At 44.8% G+C, this 17,626-nt stretch overlaps 1 protein-coding gene and 1 long non-coding RNA gene across 2 annotated transcripts in view; both read left to right on the forward strand.

Moving 5' to 3' along the window:
* The window catches only part of LOC310743137, a 51,456-nt gene extending 34,105 nt beyond the window's left edge, over positions 1-17,351 (forward strand). The window contains exon 2 of the long non-coding RNA XR_014538799.1: positions 16,631-17,351. This is a non-coding gene — a long non-coding RNA (uncharacterized lncRNA). The remainder of the gene's footprint in view (positions 1-16,630) is intronic.
* Positions 213-17,351, forward strand: KIN (Kin17 DNA and RNA binding protein). The gene is made up of 14 exons (XM_083573042.1): positions 213-397; positions 2,403-2,497; positions 3,119-3,162; positions 3,258-3,380; positions 4,864-5,045; positions 6,240-6,288; positions 6,420-6,477; positions 7,435-7,561; positions 9,380-9,430; positions 10,870-10,938; positions 12,658-12,757; positions 14,372-14,472; positions 15,644-15,735; positions 16,987-17,351. The coding sequence occupies exons 1-13, from the start codon at positions 284-286 to the stop codon at positions 15,704-15,706; spliced, it is 1,176 nt and encodes a 391-aa protein (XP_083429168.1). The 5' UTR covers positions 213-283; the 3' UTR covers positions 15,707-15,735; positions 16,987-17,351.
* Positions 17,352-17,626: the final 275 nt, after the last annotated feature.

A 17,626-nucleotide genomic window follows, 5' to 3' on the forward strand; every position in this document is an offset into this window, starting at 1 on the left:
AAACCCGCATGCTACCATCGTGTTTAAAAAACCGCATCTGCTTCCACTGCAACAAATGTTGGCGTCCTTCTTGCTGCAGCCGCCCTTATTTCCAAATTTGGAATCGGAAGTCAGCGTCTGTCTACCCCTCTACACTTTCGGTCGTACCCGTTCTATGCGCATGAGGGTTGGTTATATTCGTCACTTCCGCTTCCGGCCCTTCCTAAGGGAGGAAAAAACACGGAAGCGGCTCTGGATTGTTGTTTGCTTGCTGCCCTGTCGCTCCGCCGCCGCCGCCGCCGCCATGGGGAAGACGGACTTCCTGAGCCCCAAGGCCATCGCCAACCGCATCAAGTCGAAGGGGCTGCAGAAGCTGCGCTGGTACTGCCAGATGTGCCAGAAGCAGTGCCGGGATGAGGTGAGAGAGGAAGGGTTTTTTTTGGGGGGGGGCGTGTTGTGTGGAAGGGTGCCCAGTAGAGCCTCCAGAGCCAGGCGCAGCATATCTGTTTCGTGTTTTATCACCACTGCCATCATCATCATCATCATCATCATTATTATTATTTTATCTTATTTACCACCCTTTGCCAAGTACCCCAGGGCGGTTCACAACAGAAAAAAGAAAATACAAAGCCAGAATGCAAGACACAGTGGTACCTCGGGTTACAGACGCTTCAGGTTACAGACTCCGCTAACCCAGAAATAGTACCTCGGATTAAGAACTTTGCTTCAGGATGAGAACAGAAATCGTGGAGCGGCAGCAGGAGGCCCCACCAGCTAAAGTGGTACTTCGGGTTAAAAACAGTTTCAGGTTAAGAAGGGACCTCCGGAACGAATTAAGTACGTAACCAGAGGTACCACTGTACATAACAAAAGCAAAAACGTAAACAAAACATTAATATCCCCGTTGTTGTTTAGACGTTTGGTCATGTCCGACTCTTCGTGACCCCCTGGACTAGAGCACGCCAGGCACTCCTGTCTTCCACTGCCTCCCGCAGTTTGGTCAAACTCATGCTGGTAGCTTTGAGAACACTGTCCAACCATCTCGTCCTCTGTCATCCCCTTCTCCTTGTGCCCTCAATCTTTCCCAACATCAGGGTCTTTTCCGGGGAGTCTTCTCTTCTCATGAGGTGGCCAAAGTATTGGAGCCTCAGCTTCAGGATCTGTCCTTCCAGTGAGCACTCAGGGCTGATTTTCTTAAGAATGGATCGGTTTGCTCTTCTTGCAGTCCATGGGACTCTCAGGAGTCTCCTCCAGCACCAGAATTCAAAAGCATCCATTCTTCAGCGATCAGCCTTCTTTATGGTCCAGCTCTCACATCCATGCATCACTACTGGGGTAACCATAGCTTTAACTATACGGACCTTTATCGACAAGGTGATGTCTCAGCTTTTGAAGATGTTATTATTATTATTTTCTTTGACGCCCTTTGCCCGAATATCCCAGGGCGTTTCACAACAGAAAAAAAGAAAATACAAAACGAGAACGCAAAATACATAACAAAAGTAGACACGAAAACGAAGCATTCATATCCCCACCCACCCACAAACATTTGAAAAGCTGCAGACAGGCGAAGCTTCGCAGGTATGTTGCCCCTGCACATGGGGCTCTGCTTGACATTAATGGCTCATCACCTTTGCAAGAAAGGACTCTTGTGTATCTTCTGGAGTTGTTCTCAAGTAAGATATGCTTTGGAAATCCGCTCAGGTTAAATATCTCTGATAATTTAGGATACCGTGCACCCTTGGAACTTATAACATTACGGCCTTTGGCTAATTAAATAACCTACGGCCTTTTAAACTGTATCTGTGAAGGCAGAGGTTATTGTTTTTGTTACTATAGTGTGTATTTTTGTGTCTTACATTGTAAACTACCCTGTGATATTTGGATGAAGGGCAGTATAGACCTTTAATAAATATGCTATAATAATGACATCCTGTGAACCGCTCTGAGACCCCCAAGTTTAGGGTGGTATATAAATTCAATTACAGTGGTACCTCAGGTTACATACGCTTCAGGTTACATATGCTTCAGGTTACAGACTCTGCTAACCCAGAAATAGTGCTTCAGGTTAAGAACTTTGCTTCAGGATGAGAACAGAAATCGTGCTCTGGCGGCGCGGCAGCAGCAGGAGGCCTCATTAGCTAAAGTGGTGCTTCAGGTTAAGAACAGTTTCAGGTTAAGTACGGACCTCTGGAACGAATTAAGTACTTAACCCGAGGTACCACTGTACTGTAGTAGTAGTAATAACAACATAAAATATTTGTGTCTGGGTACATAAGCCGTAAGCAACGTCCTTCCGGAAAATGATCAAGGAAAAAGCTTCACACACTTTGCATTTCTATCTAAAGTTTTATTGTGGGGTTTTTTAATGCAGGTTGCTTGTCATCTCTGAGTACAACCATCTTATTACATTTCTCTCCTAGAATGGCTTTAAATGTCATTGCATGTCAGAATCTCACCAGCGACAGCTGCTGCTGGCGTCTGAAGATCCTCAGCAATTCATGGATTATTTTTCAGAGTGAGTTTGGCCAATGTATTGGTACTGTTTTTACTGCTGTTTGCTAATTATTGTTATATATTATAATCATACAAACACATATCACGCAATTCAGTGCGATGCTAGGGAAATCATTTGGTCCGTGCATGTTTTTCAGCTTGCCTCACAGAATGATTTCCCACCTTTACTTTCCCTGCATGGTGTTCTCTCGTTCTGCAATTTTTTGTAGATTTGACCTGTATCCATAATCTTTTAAAACACTTTCTAGAAAAAGAAAAACCTCTTAGATACCAGGACAAAAAACAATTAAGCAAGCAACACAACCTTTTCAGTGTGGTGATTTGCACATACAAAGAATTTTCAATATGTGGATGGTTGTTGAATGAAACTGGAGCATAGTGGAGGCTTTCCCCATGGGGAATTGATCTACCCTTATGTGATTGGGACCAAGTAATCTTCCTGTTCATGTGCCAGAATTTCAGTATAATGAAGAGATCAAAGTCGCATCCTGCCTCTTGCCTAGGAAGAGTTCTGTGTTACTCAGAAGCTAGCATACTTGCGCACAAATGGAAGCAGTTATCTTCATATCTGATTTTGGTCAGACATACATTTGCTGCAATTGTCCCTTTTATATTTCTCTAGGGAATTCCGGAATGATTTCTTAGAACTTCTCAGAAGACGATTTGGTAAATCACTTGGCTGGAACAGAACCACATTTCTTAAAATTCAGAGTGCTTTCTAACTCCAGACCTGTTATTAAGAGCGTTTTTTTTTCTTCTAGGAACAAAGAGGGTCCACAATAATATAGTATATAATGAATATATTAGTCACCGAGAACACATCCATATGAATGCTACCCAGTGGGAAACTCTGACGGATTTTACCAAGTGGCTAGGGAGAGAAGGTAATTCTGTCTTCTGTTTGTGAATGGATGGCTTCCAAAAAGGAAACCAAGAAACATCTAGGAATTCTGGTGTTGAAAATGTCTGAGAGCATTATCTTGCTGTTGCGAATTATTCTATCTTTCATTCAGTTGTTCCAAATTCATCTAATCCAAAGGGACAGTGTCATATAATGGATAGTTGGGTACAGGCTTAATCTTTCTTTTTTTAAAAAAGCAGCAACACGTTACTAGTACTTAATGATTGTGACAGTATGTTTGAAAATGTGCAAGTAATGGTCTAGCCATTACGATGGGTCTCAAGCCCTCAATGTGTTAGGGATTTTCCCCACATACAAATACAGTGGTACCTCTACTTACGTTCACCTCCTGTTACATATCCTTCAGAATATGTACACGGCAAACCTGGAAGTATTATTCCGGGTTTTGCCGCATGTGCAGAAGCGCTCTACCGCACCGCGTGCATGAGCAGAAGCATTCTGTCACCGCGCTCGCATGTGCAGAAGCGGTCCCCCTGGTTGCGGAAACCTCAGGATCTGACCCGAGCTCCGGAACGGATCCCGTCTGCAACCGGAGGTACCACTGTACAGGCTCTGGTGGATTGAGCATATGAGACCAAAAGTGGGTCCAACAGTCAAGAAGGCGGTTTCTGCACATGTTGTAGAAGGAAGCGAGGGGCAGATGGGGCTCATCAACCTGGGAAAGTAGCCCATTAGGAGCAGGAAAGCTCTGATCCTAAACCTGCACTGCCTTGTGAAATATCTTCAAGAGAAATAACCCTACACAAATCTGGAGCAGAGTCCCTAAGACAGTTGGATGGTGCCTTGTATGCCTCCTTCTGGCAACTCCTGCAGCCAAGCTGGTGCCAAATGTCTTGCTCTGCTTTCCTTTGGACTACATCAGCAAGGCCAAGAGGTCTTGTCGTCTGGGCAGCTCAGGACCTCCAGACACACTGCCCAGGCTTGTGCCCTGGGGAGGTCACTTCGGTGCTGCTAACACAGTGGTTTGACTTCACATGGTTTGACCCTCTCTAGACAGGTGGATGCATAACCCTTGAAGGTTGGGCAGTGCTAGCTTGGGATGATGGGAACTGTAGTTCAAAACTCCAGGAGGGTACCATGCCGGGGAAGTCTGGTGCATACACTTGTAACCATCTTACAGTGCAGATGGTCAGGTGTGGGAGAAGAGGGAATTGATATGCAGCTGAAAGAAGGGTTATGGGCCCTCTCTTGGGTTTGTAACTGAGAAGAAATTTGAACTGGAGGTTTTTGGCTCATTGCCTTATTCCCCAGTACAGTACCCCAGCTCTCTTTAATACAGCAACAGAGATCTGATAGCTTGTCATGCCACAGCATCAACCTGTGACTAATTTTGTATTGACTGAAAAAGAGCGTGGAGGACACCCAAATCTCAATTCCTGGACGTACATTCCCGTTTCTTGTTTCTGAACGACCATAAGCATTCTCTTGCTTTGTGTGTTTTTAAGGCTTCTGCAAAGTGGACGAAACTCCCAAAGGCTGGTACATCCAATATATCGACCGGGACCCCGAGACGATCCGTAGGCAGCAAGAGCAGGAGAAGAAAAAGAAACAGGACCTGGATGATGAAGAGAAAACGGCCCGATTCATTGAAGAACAAGTCCGGAGAGGCTTGGAGGGGAAAGAGCAGGTCTGCAAAGGTCTTTTCCATCAGATTCGAAGTGCAAAGGTCATAGGGTGTAACTAGAATGCGCAAGGAGGCTGGTGCGGAAGGGGCGGAGCTATTTTGCTAGCTTCCTAGCATAGATGGGTCTTTTTATTTACCAGTAAGCAGCAGGAGTTGGCGTGGTGCAAACATTTCAGCAGGGGCACCAGCTTTGCTCTGTAGTGCATTTGCAGCACATCAACTTGCCTGCTGCTTTGCCTCCCTCTCTCTTGGTAATAATAATAATAATAATAATAATAATAATAATAATAATAATTTTTATTTATACCCCGCCCTCCCCAGCCAAGGCCAGGCTCAGGGCGGCTAACAAGCAATAATAAAAACAAGTTGAATGAATACAACTTTAAAACAAGATTAAAATACAACAAATAAAATATTGAAACATTAAAATATTAAAATGCAGCCTCATCACAGGAGGAGAAAGGAAAAAGAAAGAGGCAGAACAACTCTGTCTTACAGGCCCTGCGGAAAGAAATCAGATCCTGCAGGGCCCTGGTCTCATGAGGCAGAGAATTCCACCAGGCCGGAGCCAGTGTTGAAAAGGCCCTGGCTCTGGTTGAAGCTAATCTAACTTCCTTAGGACCCGGGACCACTTGGGTGTTGCTATTTATGGACCTTGAAGCTCTCTGTGGGGCATACCGGGAGAGGCAGTCCCGTAGGTACGAGGGTCCTAGGTAAGCAACAGTGACCCAGCTGCTGGGAGGGCAAGGCAGCCACAAGGCCGGTGAGCTGCAGACACACTGATCTAGTGCTCCTGACGGTGCCTTTGCACCTTGCTGACCTGCCTGCCACCTCCCTGCTCTCCTTCCCGATGAACAACAGCGACCGACCTGCTGGGAAGCTAGCATAGTTGCTCTGCTCCACTGGCAAGTGGTTCCTGCGTTGGTGGCAACATTCACCATCATCCCTGTCTTCCTTTCCTTGATTCCCAGTGCGTCCCTTCCCTGACCTGTGACTTTCCCTCCTGCAGATCTTGCCACTTTCATCTGCCCAAAAGCCGCCTGTTCTCTAAAAGGGCTCCACTTGGTTCATAGAGTCTTCCTTAACTTCCCTCCTTCATCTTCGGTCACTGTTAAGTTTAAACTCCCAGAACTGCTCTAGCTCGTGTTTGTCAGTGGTGTGCTCAAGCCCTGAAGTTGCTCTGTTATCCTCTCGCAGGGAGAACCGGTCTACACAGAACTGAACCGAGAAAACGAGGAGGAGAAAGGTAAATGGATATGGAACCCTGTGATCTCCCCAGGCAAGGCTTTTGCGGGAACCAATTGGCAAGCCTGAGATTGAACTCATTGTCTGGAGAGCATGAACTAAGAGGGAACATCTTTTCCCCCTTTATTTCAGTGGTATTTAATTTGTGCAAAGGAGCAAGCACTTCAACAGCGTCTCATTCCAAAGCCAGGTCAGTGTCTTTCCAGTCTGCATTTTTTTGTTTCTCATCTGCCCTTATTCGCACTGTGAATATTTTGCCAGTCGACAAGTTTGTTCCACGGGGCGCCCCCCATTACCTGACTTTTCTGCCTCTCCCTTCACACCTCAGAGAAAGGAGAACAACCTTGGGGATTGTACTCCAAGCCTGGGAGTTGCTTCCTGGCGTGGCAATCTTGCCAGATTCTGCTTTCCTTTGAAAAATCTGGAACATGGGTCAGCGTTGGAGGGGTGGAATTTCAAGACATCTCTTTCCATCTCCCTGACTCTTTCCATAACTTCCTTTCATGTCCCTGTGGGCTCTTAACACCCTCCTATCTAAACCCAGTTGCACTATCAGCAACCTTCGTTTTCTGATCCTTGACCAGAAATGGAAGGGGTGGTTTGAAAATACAGGGAGAAATTCAGCATTGTGCTCTTGCGATCATTCAGCCCTGTTGTGCCGGCAAAAGCCCTTGTATTCCTTCTACTGCTACGTCTGTTGAATCCAGCCCATAGAATTGCATCCAGTGCTAGCCATACTCAGGGTAGTCCAATTGAAATTAATGGGAATACCTAACATAGACTCATTGATACCAGTAGGTCTGAGTAGAATTCCATTGAATTCAACCCTTATTCACTTGGGAACAGGATAAACTGAGCATGATAGGCAGAGGTATAGAGCAGCATTTAATATCCGAGCACAGGACTTGAGTTTCTTAGTGGCAATCGGATTGGCACTCTGCTGGGCCAATCAAGCTGCTTCTTGGAGAGGGGGGTGGGCCCTTGCAGCCCCTGTTAAGTGTTATGTTTCTCTGAGAAAGCTTGCAGTCTCAGGCTGCAGGCCTAGCCCCGCTTACCTGAGAGTAAGCCCTGTTGAATTCACTAGGACTTAGCTTCTGAGTAGACAGGGGTTAGGGTTGCATTGTTCATCTGCATTCTCTTTTTTCAGCGCGCTTGGATCCAGTGCATTGAAGGAGGCGGGAGCAGCACCCACAGTGAAGCGGAAAGAAACACCTCAGAATTCAGAGAAGGAGAAGAAGAAGAAGAAGAAAACAGCCCTCGACGAGATCATGGAGGTGCAGTGAGATGAAATTTGCAGAATTAAGTTGCAAATGTGAAAGGGAAAAAAAGGGAACAAAGCATGGAGATCTGCAAGAAACATAAAGCAGCCATGCGGGGTTAAGATTTCCATCTGAATAGCTTGAAAAAGTAAGAGGTTTACACTTCACACTAATCCGTATCATGGCTTAGCACCAACCTGTGAATTTCTAGAAAGGAGATTACAGCTGCTTTGCATTTTGCTGCTGCATTTTGTTGAGCTATGGTTTGGTGCATCGTTCAGATTTGGGCTTCTGGTTTCGCCCTCTTGGACAAACCACAACCCGTAAACGTTAGGGCGGACCTAGATGGCAGCCCATGGTTTTTCTGGAGAGAGCTAACCAGGAGGAGCAAAGCAGTCCCCATCTCCTCTCCCAGAGCCCATTAATTCATGCTTCTCACTATAATAAGAAGCCCCCTTTCTCAAAAACAACAGCTCTCTTCGCACCTTGAGTAAAATGTGATAGGGCCACCAGGGGCATTGCTGTCAGGGAAAGTGTATGGAAAATATATTCCAGACTATAGTTTTTTTAAAAAGTTCAGATTCTCATGGTTGAAATGTTGAGGGGTGGGTTGGGGGACGCATATCCCTACCAAGTGGGGTGTGGTCGCATGTTGTTGGTGATAATCCTACCCCTCTGGAAGTCATAAAATTCATTCTTTGGGGGCTGGTTAATGCCCCTGTGATTCTGGACAAATCGAAACAACAGAGCATGTGTTTCTCCAGTGCCTATATTATAGAGATATTTGTATTAGCCTCATCTCCCCACTACTCCATAAGTACCCAGGGCTCATAGGACAATTCTATATTCCCCTGCTGTTGTAGCAACCCTGCTACAACATATAATGTTACCAGGTTCTGCATAGCAGCGCTCAAAATTCATCGGTGATGACCTGTGCCACAAACTGGATTTAATGAACGCTCATATCAGAGTGCTTTGTAAATTGATAGCCGTAGCCTTTTATATACTAACCTTTTATGCTCTTCCACATCTGTTTAATGCTCTTAACCCTTCTTATAGATTCTTTTAGCTGCTTTTAGAGTCTTATAGGTTTTGTATATATACCTTCTGTTTTAATAATTTTAGCTTTCCAAAACGTTTTACGTAAGGGACGCGGGTGGCGCTCTGGGTTAAACCACAGAGCCTAGGGCTTGCCGATCAGAAGGTTGGCGGTTCGAATCCCCGCGATGGGGTGAGCTCCTGTTGCTCAGTCCCTGCTCCTGCCAACCTAGCAGTTCGGAAGCACGTCAAAGTGCAAGTAGATAAATAGGTACTGCTGTGGCAGGAAGGTCAATGCCGTTTCCGTGCACTGCTCTGGTTCGCCAGAAGCGGCTTAGTCATGCTGGCCACATGACCCGGAAGCTGTACGCCAGCTCCCTCAGCCAGTAAAGCGAGATGAGCGCCACAACCCCAGAGTCGGCCACGACTGGACCTAATGGTCAGGGGTCCCTTTACCTTTACCTTATCCTTTACATATCAAAATGCTTTGAAAATTGATAGCCGTAGCCTTTTATATACTAACCTGTTATGCTTTTCGACATGTGTTTAATGCTCGTAACCCTTCTTAAAGATTCTTTTAGCTGCTTTTAGAGTCCTACAGGTTTTGCACATATACCTTCTGTTTCAATAATTTTAGCTTTCCAAAACGTTTTACAGGTTTTAAATGTTTGCAAGCCCCACCCCCGCCACTTATTCTGATCTATGACCGTAATAAAGATGGAAGCAGCACACTTTAAATATCATCCTTCTTTTGAGCTTAAATTTGAACCAGTTGTGTGTCCTTTCCTCTCTTAGTTTGAGGAAGAGAAGAAGAAATCTTCCCGGACAGACCATTGGCTTCAGCCTGTAAGTATCCAAATGGGGACCTGGACCCTATCATTCAGCGTGCAAGCTGCATTTTCACTTTCAGGCTGGTTCCATCCAAACGATACTCCGAAATGGAATAGATGATTGATTTGCTCGCATGCTGGTTTTGTGTCTGGACCAAACAATGTGGAGTATTGAAAGGGTAGCACTTTAATCTGGGTTCAGAATGAATTTTTTTAAAGTCCACTTTCAAGCCCCATAACTGCACGATGCATTTAAAGTAGTATGATGCCACTTTAAATAGTCACGGCTTTCTTCAAAGAATGCTGGGAAGTGTAGTTCTTTGAGGGTGCTGGGAGTGCATTAGGGAAGGGTGGACAATGGGACAAGGCCAGAGCAGCTGTGACCGCAGTCTGTGGCACAACGGTTAACCAAATAAACAGGGCCTCTGGGTTGCAGCCTAAGTCCTTCTGCAGTGCCTCAAAGGCAGCATCTGCTGAAATCCATGAGAAATGAAATGAGAGCAACCTACCTGACTATATTTTGTCCTTTTTAAATCTCTCCCCCCCCCCCCCCGAATCAGATGAATTTGTTTTAATTTGTAATTTGAACAAATGAGAAAAATTGCATGTGGTGGTAATATGAAGGGACTGAAGAATGCTTTTGTTTTTATTTATTTTTTGCATAATTTTTGTTAGGTTTTTCTATTTTACATTTTAGGATATTCATTTGAACAACCTTAAAATACCAATGACTTCCCTTCTCCTCCTTCCATGGTTCTATTTGCATGCTGTAGATCCCTGCATATTTTACATAAACTAAACCATTCAGTATTTCACTTTTAGGGACGCAGGTGGCGCTGTGGGTTAAACCACAGAGCCTAAGACTTGCCGATCAGAAGGTCGGCGGTTTGAATCCCTGCAACGGGGTGAGCTCCCATTGCTCAGTCCCTGCTCCTGCCAACCTAGCAGTTCAAAAGCACGTCAAGTGCAAGTAGATAAATAGGTACCGCTCCAGCGGGAAAGTAAACGGCGTTTCTGTGCGCTGCTCTGGTTCGCCAGAAGCCGCTTAGTCATGCTGGCCACATGACCCGGCCAGTAAAGTGAGATGAGCACCGCAACCCCAGAGTCAGCCATGACTGGACCTAATGGTCAGGGGTCCCTTTACCTTTATTCCACTTTTACATCCATCAAAACTTATTTACACTGTTGAATGTATCTTAATGCTGCCAATGTTTTCAAATGTACACAATTTTAACCCATATATTCATTAAGCATTTTCCAATCTTCTTTAACGATTTCCCAATATTCTTGTTCTCTTCTCCTATATGTTAAATCTGCAAGCTGCGCATATTCCGTCAGTTTAAGTTGCCATTCTTCTTTAGTTGGGACCTCACTCGTTTTCCATTTTGGGGCGAAGGAAACACGGGCCGCGGTAGTGGCATACGTCAATAGCCTTTCCCCCTCTCTCTTCTCCAGGAAATTGTGGTCAAAATTATAACGAAGAAACTGGGTGAGAAATACCACAAAAAGAAGGCAGTTGTCAAGGTGAGCCCGCCGGCCTTTTATCTGTCAGCAAACATGTTTGTTATGGTTGGGGGGGGGGTATTTGGCGTGGTTGAAGCAGCGATGCTGTAGGGCTCGGGGTTTCCCCAGACACTGCTCTGCATCCCCAATGGGCTGCTGCAACTTTAGGCAAGGATGGGGAACCTGTACCCACCCACCCCCCGCAATGTTGCTGCCATCATTCCTGGCCAGGCTTGGAGATGAAGTCCAATAGCCCTGGGTGTGCTGCAGGTTCTACATTCATGAATCAGAGAGCCCTGGTAAAACCTGGCATTGGACCTGTGAGGGCCGGGTTCATATCCAGTGCTTTTGGGAAAGCCAGGCGCCATGGAAATTCAAGTGACTTGGGAAAGTTGCACTGCTCAGTCCCAAGTTTCCCATCTGATATAATAATAATAATAATAATAATAATAATAATAATAATAATAATAATATATTATTTATACCAGCCCACCTGGCTGGGCTTCCCCAGCCACTCTGGGCGGCTTCCCAAAAAATATTAAAATACTGTAATACATCAAACATTAAAAGCTTCCCTAAACAGTGGACACTTGTGTTGCGAAGGTGATCCGTGCAGGATGCACGTTCGCAACCTGCAGCGTTTGCAACCCGCGTCTGCGCACGCGCGGGTTGCAATTCGGCGCTTCTGCGCACGCACAAAGCGCGATTTAGTGCTTCTGTGCATTCGCAACCGCTGAAACCCGGAAGTAACCCATTCCGGTACTTCCAGGTTTCGGTGGTCCGCAACCTGAAAAAAACGCAACCTGAAGCAGCTGTAACCCGAGGTACATTGGAGATCCACCGTTCCATTCACCCACCTCACCCTGGCAAGTGTTTCATTGCCTCTAGAGCAGGCATGTCCAAAGTCCGGTCTGGGGACCATTTGCAGCAATGGAGAGGAAAGTGCTTTTAAGGAGGGGGGGGGAGGGACACACACACACTTCCTTTAACATTTATTTGCTAGTCAAACCTCATCAAGAGGTTTGTGCCAACTTGGTGTTATGTTCCTGTTCATATTTTTTGAACTTGAAAGTTGACAGACAACCTTTATTACCAATAATATGTAATGTACTTTACAATGTTCCTGACATATATTTCAGCTTCCTGGATTTTTTTCCATCTGGCCTTCAGATACGAAAGGCAGAGTGATTTAACACCTGTTTAGATTTGTCATCCATGTGACGAAATGAAAATTACGCCGTTTGCAATAAACTTTGCATGAAATAGTTAATTTGCATTTAATTTAATTTGCATTTAATTTCAATGGTTCAAAGAACGTCAGGCAAAATGGTCGGCTCTCACGCACGTTCACTTCATCAAATCTGGCCCTCTTTGAAAAACGTTTGGACACCCCTGCTCTAGAGAATGGGCCTTTTCTGCACTGGCTCCCCATTTGTGGAATGCTGCTCCCAGAGAGGCTCGCTTGGCGCCATCACTACATGTCTTTAGGTGCCCGGTGGAAGCAATCCTCTTTACCCAGGCCTTTAGCCATTAAATAATCTATAGGCCATTATATTTGTGTGAGGGGACTGTTATGATTATTTTATTATTATGCTGTGTATTATGTTTTTACTATTATGCTGTGTAAATTATGTTCTTAATGTTCTACACTGCCCTGGGATCTTTGGATAAAGGATGGTATATAAATTGAAATGATGATGATGATGATGATGATGATAATGATGTGCATTAATATTATAGGAAGTAATTGACAAATACACAGCAGTTGTCAAGGTGATTGACTCTGGGGATAAATTGAAGCTTGACCAAACACATCTGGAGACGGTGATCCCAGCACCAGGTAAGCTGTCTTGCCTGACCAATAAGAGAAGACTTTGCTGGATCAGGCCCATCTAGTACCAACCAGATGCTTATGGGAAGCCTTGAAAGCAGGATCTGAGCACAGTTTTTGCCTCCCAGGCTGCCTCTGGCACAGGAGATAGAGCCAGGCCAGAATGCCTAGTAGCCACCAACTTGAGATTTCCATTTCCTATCCCCTACACCAGGCTTCCTCAACCTCAGCCCTCCAGATGTTTTTGGCCTACAACTCCCATGATCCCTAGCTAGCAGGTCCAGTGGTCAGGGATGATGGGAATTGTAGTCTCAACGTATCTGGAGGGCCCAGGTTGAGGAAGCCTGCTCTAGACTCTTTCATGTCTTTAGGCGTTTAAACTTTCAAACACTCATTATCGTCTCTGGCTTCTAGGAACCAGAAAACTGAGGTACAGCTCAATGGTCTATGTTGCTCAAGTCTTGGCTTTAGGGCCCCAATCACTAAGAAAACTGATGGTGGTTTTGTAGCTGCTAAGCATCACATGCCTAATTTTGCTTGCTGCTGCTTTCTGTTGAATCCAACCACTCTGAAGCCCAGGTGGAGTGATACTAGATGGAAGCTTAGGCTATCAGTTAACCCTTAATTTAAAATTGTAGCAGAGGGGGGAGCTCTGTTTATGAAGTCATTTGACAGACTTTCATAGGCTAGACTCTTATTTCAGAACACCAATTTCCAGTTCCAAATGCAACAGTGGCCCAGTTCATACAACAGAATTATTGATTTAATTATTACTTTAATAAAGAATAATACTATGGAGGTCATTATTTTTGCTTGTTATAGTACCTGTTGTGTTTTTATATTGTAAACTGCCCTGTGATCTTCCAATGAAGGGCAGTATAGAGATTTAATAAGTAATAAATAATAATAAATAGTTTAATTGTTCATCCTTGGTGATTGTGGCTGCCGGTAGCCTTGCAAAGATTTGACCCGCTTGCTTTTGACAACCGAAAGCCATGTAATCAGAACCTGAAATATCTCTTCATTTTTTATTTTAAAAAATCTAGTCCTCACAATTTCTTGGCAAATACTTAAAAAACTGTATTTATGGAAGACAATCTTACTCGACTACGAGTGATCGCCAGAGAAGAAGGTTGTTTATTTGTGATTGGCTGTGGTGGACTTTGTTTTCATGTGTGAGTGGGGTGGGTGGGTGCTTTTGAATCAGGTTAGCCATATTGATTCATATGCTGTTGGTGGATTCTTGTCGTTGTCTTGTTGGGCTGTGGATGTGATTAAGGGGAGCCATACCGGGGTGAAGGCGTCTTCTTCCATTTGTCCCCGTGTCAGTTTCAGTTTATTGGTTAGTTTTTTCTAATAAGGCTGTTTCCCATACTAGTTGGTACCATTGGTTCATGTTTACTCCCGATCAAATCCCACCTTCTCAACCTCCCCAATGCCAGAAGGCAGCTATGAAATTGGGAGATAGAGCTCTGTGAGCTCAGGCGACAGAATAATGTTTTGCATGCAGAAGAATCCAGTTACTAACCCCAGTGTCTGTGCATTCAGAAAAGACAGCGTTAAGTTAGGCTGACCCAGGGTTTCACTCGATCTAAAGCAGATTCACACGTGTTCATGTTTCAGGCAAAAAGGTGCTGGTTCTAAACGGGGGCTATAGAGGAAATGAAGCTACCTTAGAGAGCATCCATGAGAAAAAGTTTTCAGCAACGATACTCATTGAAACTGTAAGTATCTTTTCACCCCTGCTGTCTCATGGCGTGCTGTTTGGAACTTTAACAAGGCAGTCTTGTGCTTACTCAGAAGTAAGCCCCACTGTGTCCAGAGGGTCTTACTCCCAGGTAAAGATTGTACAGGACTGCTGCCGAAGCCTCATTTTGGGTATTTTGGCACCATAAATGAAATATTAAAATATTCCCCAACCCAAAATGCACCCCCCTTAGAATAGAGCTCTTGATCAATCTTCTCACTAATCCTGCATAACGCTTTGCCAAGTCCCAGCGTAACCTGTGCGTTTTTCCAAAGCTTGGCAAACTCCTAACATTTCAGCTTCTATTTACTGCTAATGTCGTTTTAAGATTTCTGTGTCATCAGTACTGTTTGCCTAATGGACGAAAGAATCTCTCTCCTTGCCTGTTTTTCTATCCTATTTTTCCTTTTCTGGTCACTTTAGTTTCGTGAGCTTTCCTCTTGAGTAAACAGTGTAGTTTGGCAGGGAGGGAGAGAGTATGAAAAGACCTCTGTTGGCTCGAGCCAAATTCCCATCTAGCCTAGCATCCTATTCAGCATCGTTAGCAGCCGATCGCAAGGGTGGTATACTAACAGCCTTATCCGGCATTGTTTTTTCTGATCCACTTTTAAAGCCACCCAGGTCAGTGACCATCACCAAATTTTTGGGGAGAAAATTCCATAGTCAAACATAGCCTTTGGCCAGGACACAGCCTGACTCCCTCCTTTGGCAATCCTCACAGAACGTCTAGCCCATTAATTTGATTGGAATTAATTTTATAATGAAATGATTTTAGAATGTTTTATCATTTTACTGTTGTTAGCCGCTCTGAGCCTGGCTTTGGCTGGGGAGGGCAGGATATAAATAAAATTTATTATTATTATTATTATTATTATTATTATTATTATCATTATTATCATTATTATTTATTATAGTTCAGCTATCTGCTGCATGGAGAAGTATTTCTTCTTCTTTGCCCTGAATCTCCCACTATTCACCTTCACTTTCTCTATACCATGCAGAATTTCATATCCTCCTCTCATTTCCCCCCTTTCTCATCTTTTATCTTCAAATTAGGAAGCCCCAAATGTCATAACATTTCCACATAAGCAAGTCTCTCTAGCAACTGCCTGACTGAAGGTTTCCTTTTGCCTGACTTCCCTTCCCAGGGACCTCTGAAAGGACGTAAAGTTGAAGGCATCCCCTATGAAGACATTTCCAAGTTGGCCTGAGATGATTGGAAGAGCAGACGGACTGGGAGGTACCCTACCTAAGGATTCCGTGATGCGCTCAACTCCACTGTGTCGGAGTTTTACAACTTGTATTTAAAAAAAACCAGAATTTTATTATATTTTTATGTAATGAACCGATGATTTTTTGTGCCTAAAATCCCTTACATATCAAAATTCTGCAACAGTGTAGTATTTACCGTATTTTTCACTCTATAAGACGCACCAGACCACAAGACGCACTTAGTTTTTGGAGGCGGAAAACAAGAAAAAAAAAATATTCTGAATCCCAGAAGCCAGAACAGCAAGAGGGATCACTGCGCAACGAAAGCAGCAATCCCTCTTGCTTTTCTGGCTTCAGGGATAGCTGCACAGCCTGCATTCGCTCCATAAGACGCACACACATTTCCCCTTGCTTTTTAGGAGGGAAAAAGTGAGTCTTATAGAGCAAAAAATACGGTAATTTCAAATTGTCCAGTGCGTTTGATGCGAAGCAGTCATTCTGTTAAGCCAGCTCAGTTTGTGGCTAAGCCCAAACCCCATTTCATCCTCCCAGCTAAGGGCGGTCTAGGAAAGAGGCAATTTTCGGTGCTGGCTCAGTCCTCACTTCAGTTTTTGTCATGTTCCCCCATCACCGCCCTAATGTGATTACCGAAAGTACAGTTGTGTTAGTCAGGTTATGGCAAAGAATACCCCATGGGAGAGTCTGCCTAGGAACCAAGGACAGTGGTACCTCGGTTTACGAACTTAATCTGTTTCTGAAGTCTGTTCTTAAACCAAATCCGTTCTTAAACGGAGGCGCGCTTTCCCTAATGAGACCACCTGCTAGCAGTGCCCTTCCACTGTTCGGCTTCTGTTTGTAGACTGAGGTAAAGTTCACAAACCGGAACACTACAGTGGTACCTCTGGTCGGGGTCCGTTCCGGAGGCTCGTCCGCAACATGAAAAGAGTGCAACCTGCAGCGGCGCGTCTGCACATGCACGCTTTGCGATTTGCTGCTTCTGCGCATGCGCATGATGTCATTTTGCGCGTCTGCGTGAGCGGCGAAACCCGGAAGTAACCCTTTCACGTACTTCCGGGTCGCCGCGGGACGTAACGTGAAAGAACATAACATGAAGCGGACGTAACATGGGGTATGACTGTACTTCCGGTTTTGCGGAGTTCGTAAACTGAATAGTTCATAAACAGGGCTGTTCGTAAACTGAGGTAGCACTGTAGTTAAACACACGGGGTCCATGACTGTCGCCATTTCATGAGCTTTTACCTGATTTCCTTTTCTACAGCCCTTCCTCCTGCTGCAACATTGGCTCCTAAGCGGTCTCTCAGTTAGCTGTTTGGAGGTCTTGAGGAGTAGCTGGGGGAAATCCTCGAAAGCTCCCCCAGAAGGGGCACCCCATAGCCGTTTGGATCCTCTCGTCTGAACCCCAACCCCATCCTTGGATGAAATGGGTGGTGTAACACCGGTGATACAGACGTTTATTTTTGGGAAATAGGGAATACGGCAGACTATCTCCACACTGTTTTCTGCATCTAGCCCTCCACCCTCCCTTCAAAATGCTCTTCCGTCAGTAGTTTTGTAAAAAATGTATAATGACTTGTACAGTGGCTTTTTTTATTGCTGTTTAAAAATAAAGGAGAATATTTGACAGTGTGTCCTTTTTCCACAACGCATTCACAACGATGGGACCTCCTCGAGTTAAGAATATATATTTCCGCCTCAGCAGACGGTGTGAAATAATTGGGAGGTTTTCTTTCCAATAAGCAGCTGGGCAAGCCTAAATTTAATTTCAGAAAGAGGACCTGTGTTTACTCCCCACTAATTCAGTCCCCAAACTGCTCAGCATCCATAAGCCCTCCTAAAGCAAATGTTGCCCTGAGATGCTATTTGTGTACATGTGTTAGGTGTGGGAAATGGGACACAGA

This window comes from Podarcis filfolensis, assembly GCF_964270895.1.
Source record: "Podarcis filfolensis genome assembly, chromosome: 10".
NCBI lineage: Eukaryota > Metazoa > Chordata > Lepidosauria > Squamata > Lacertidae > Podarcis > Podarcis filfolensis.

Coding starts and splice junctions, on each gene's coding strand:
- KIN (XM_083573042.1), top strand. CDS start 284: ATGGGGAAGACGGACTTCCTGAGCCCCAAGGCCATCGCCAACCGCATC. Junction 3,163..3,257: donor ACTTCTCAGAAGACGATTTG/GTAAATCACTTG, acceptor TTTTTCTTCTAG/GAACAAAGAGGGTCCACAAT. Junction 12,758..14,371: donor GACGGTGATCCCAGCACCAG/GTAAGCTGTCTT, acceptor TTCATGTTTCAG/GCAAAAAGGTGCTGGTTCTA.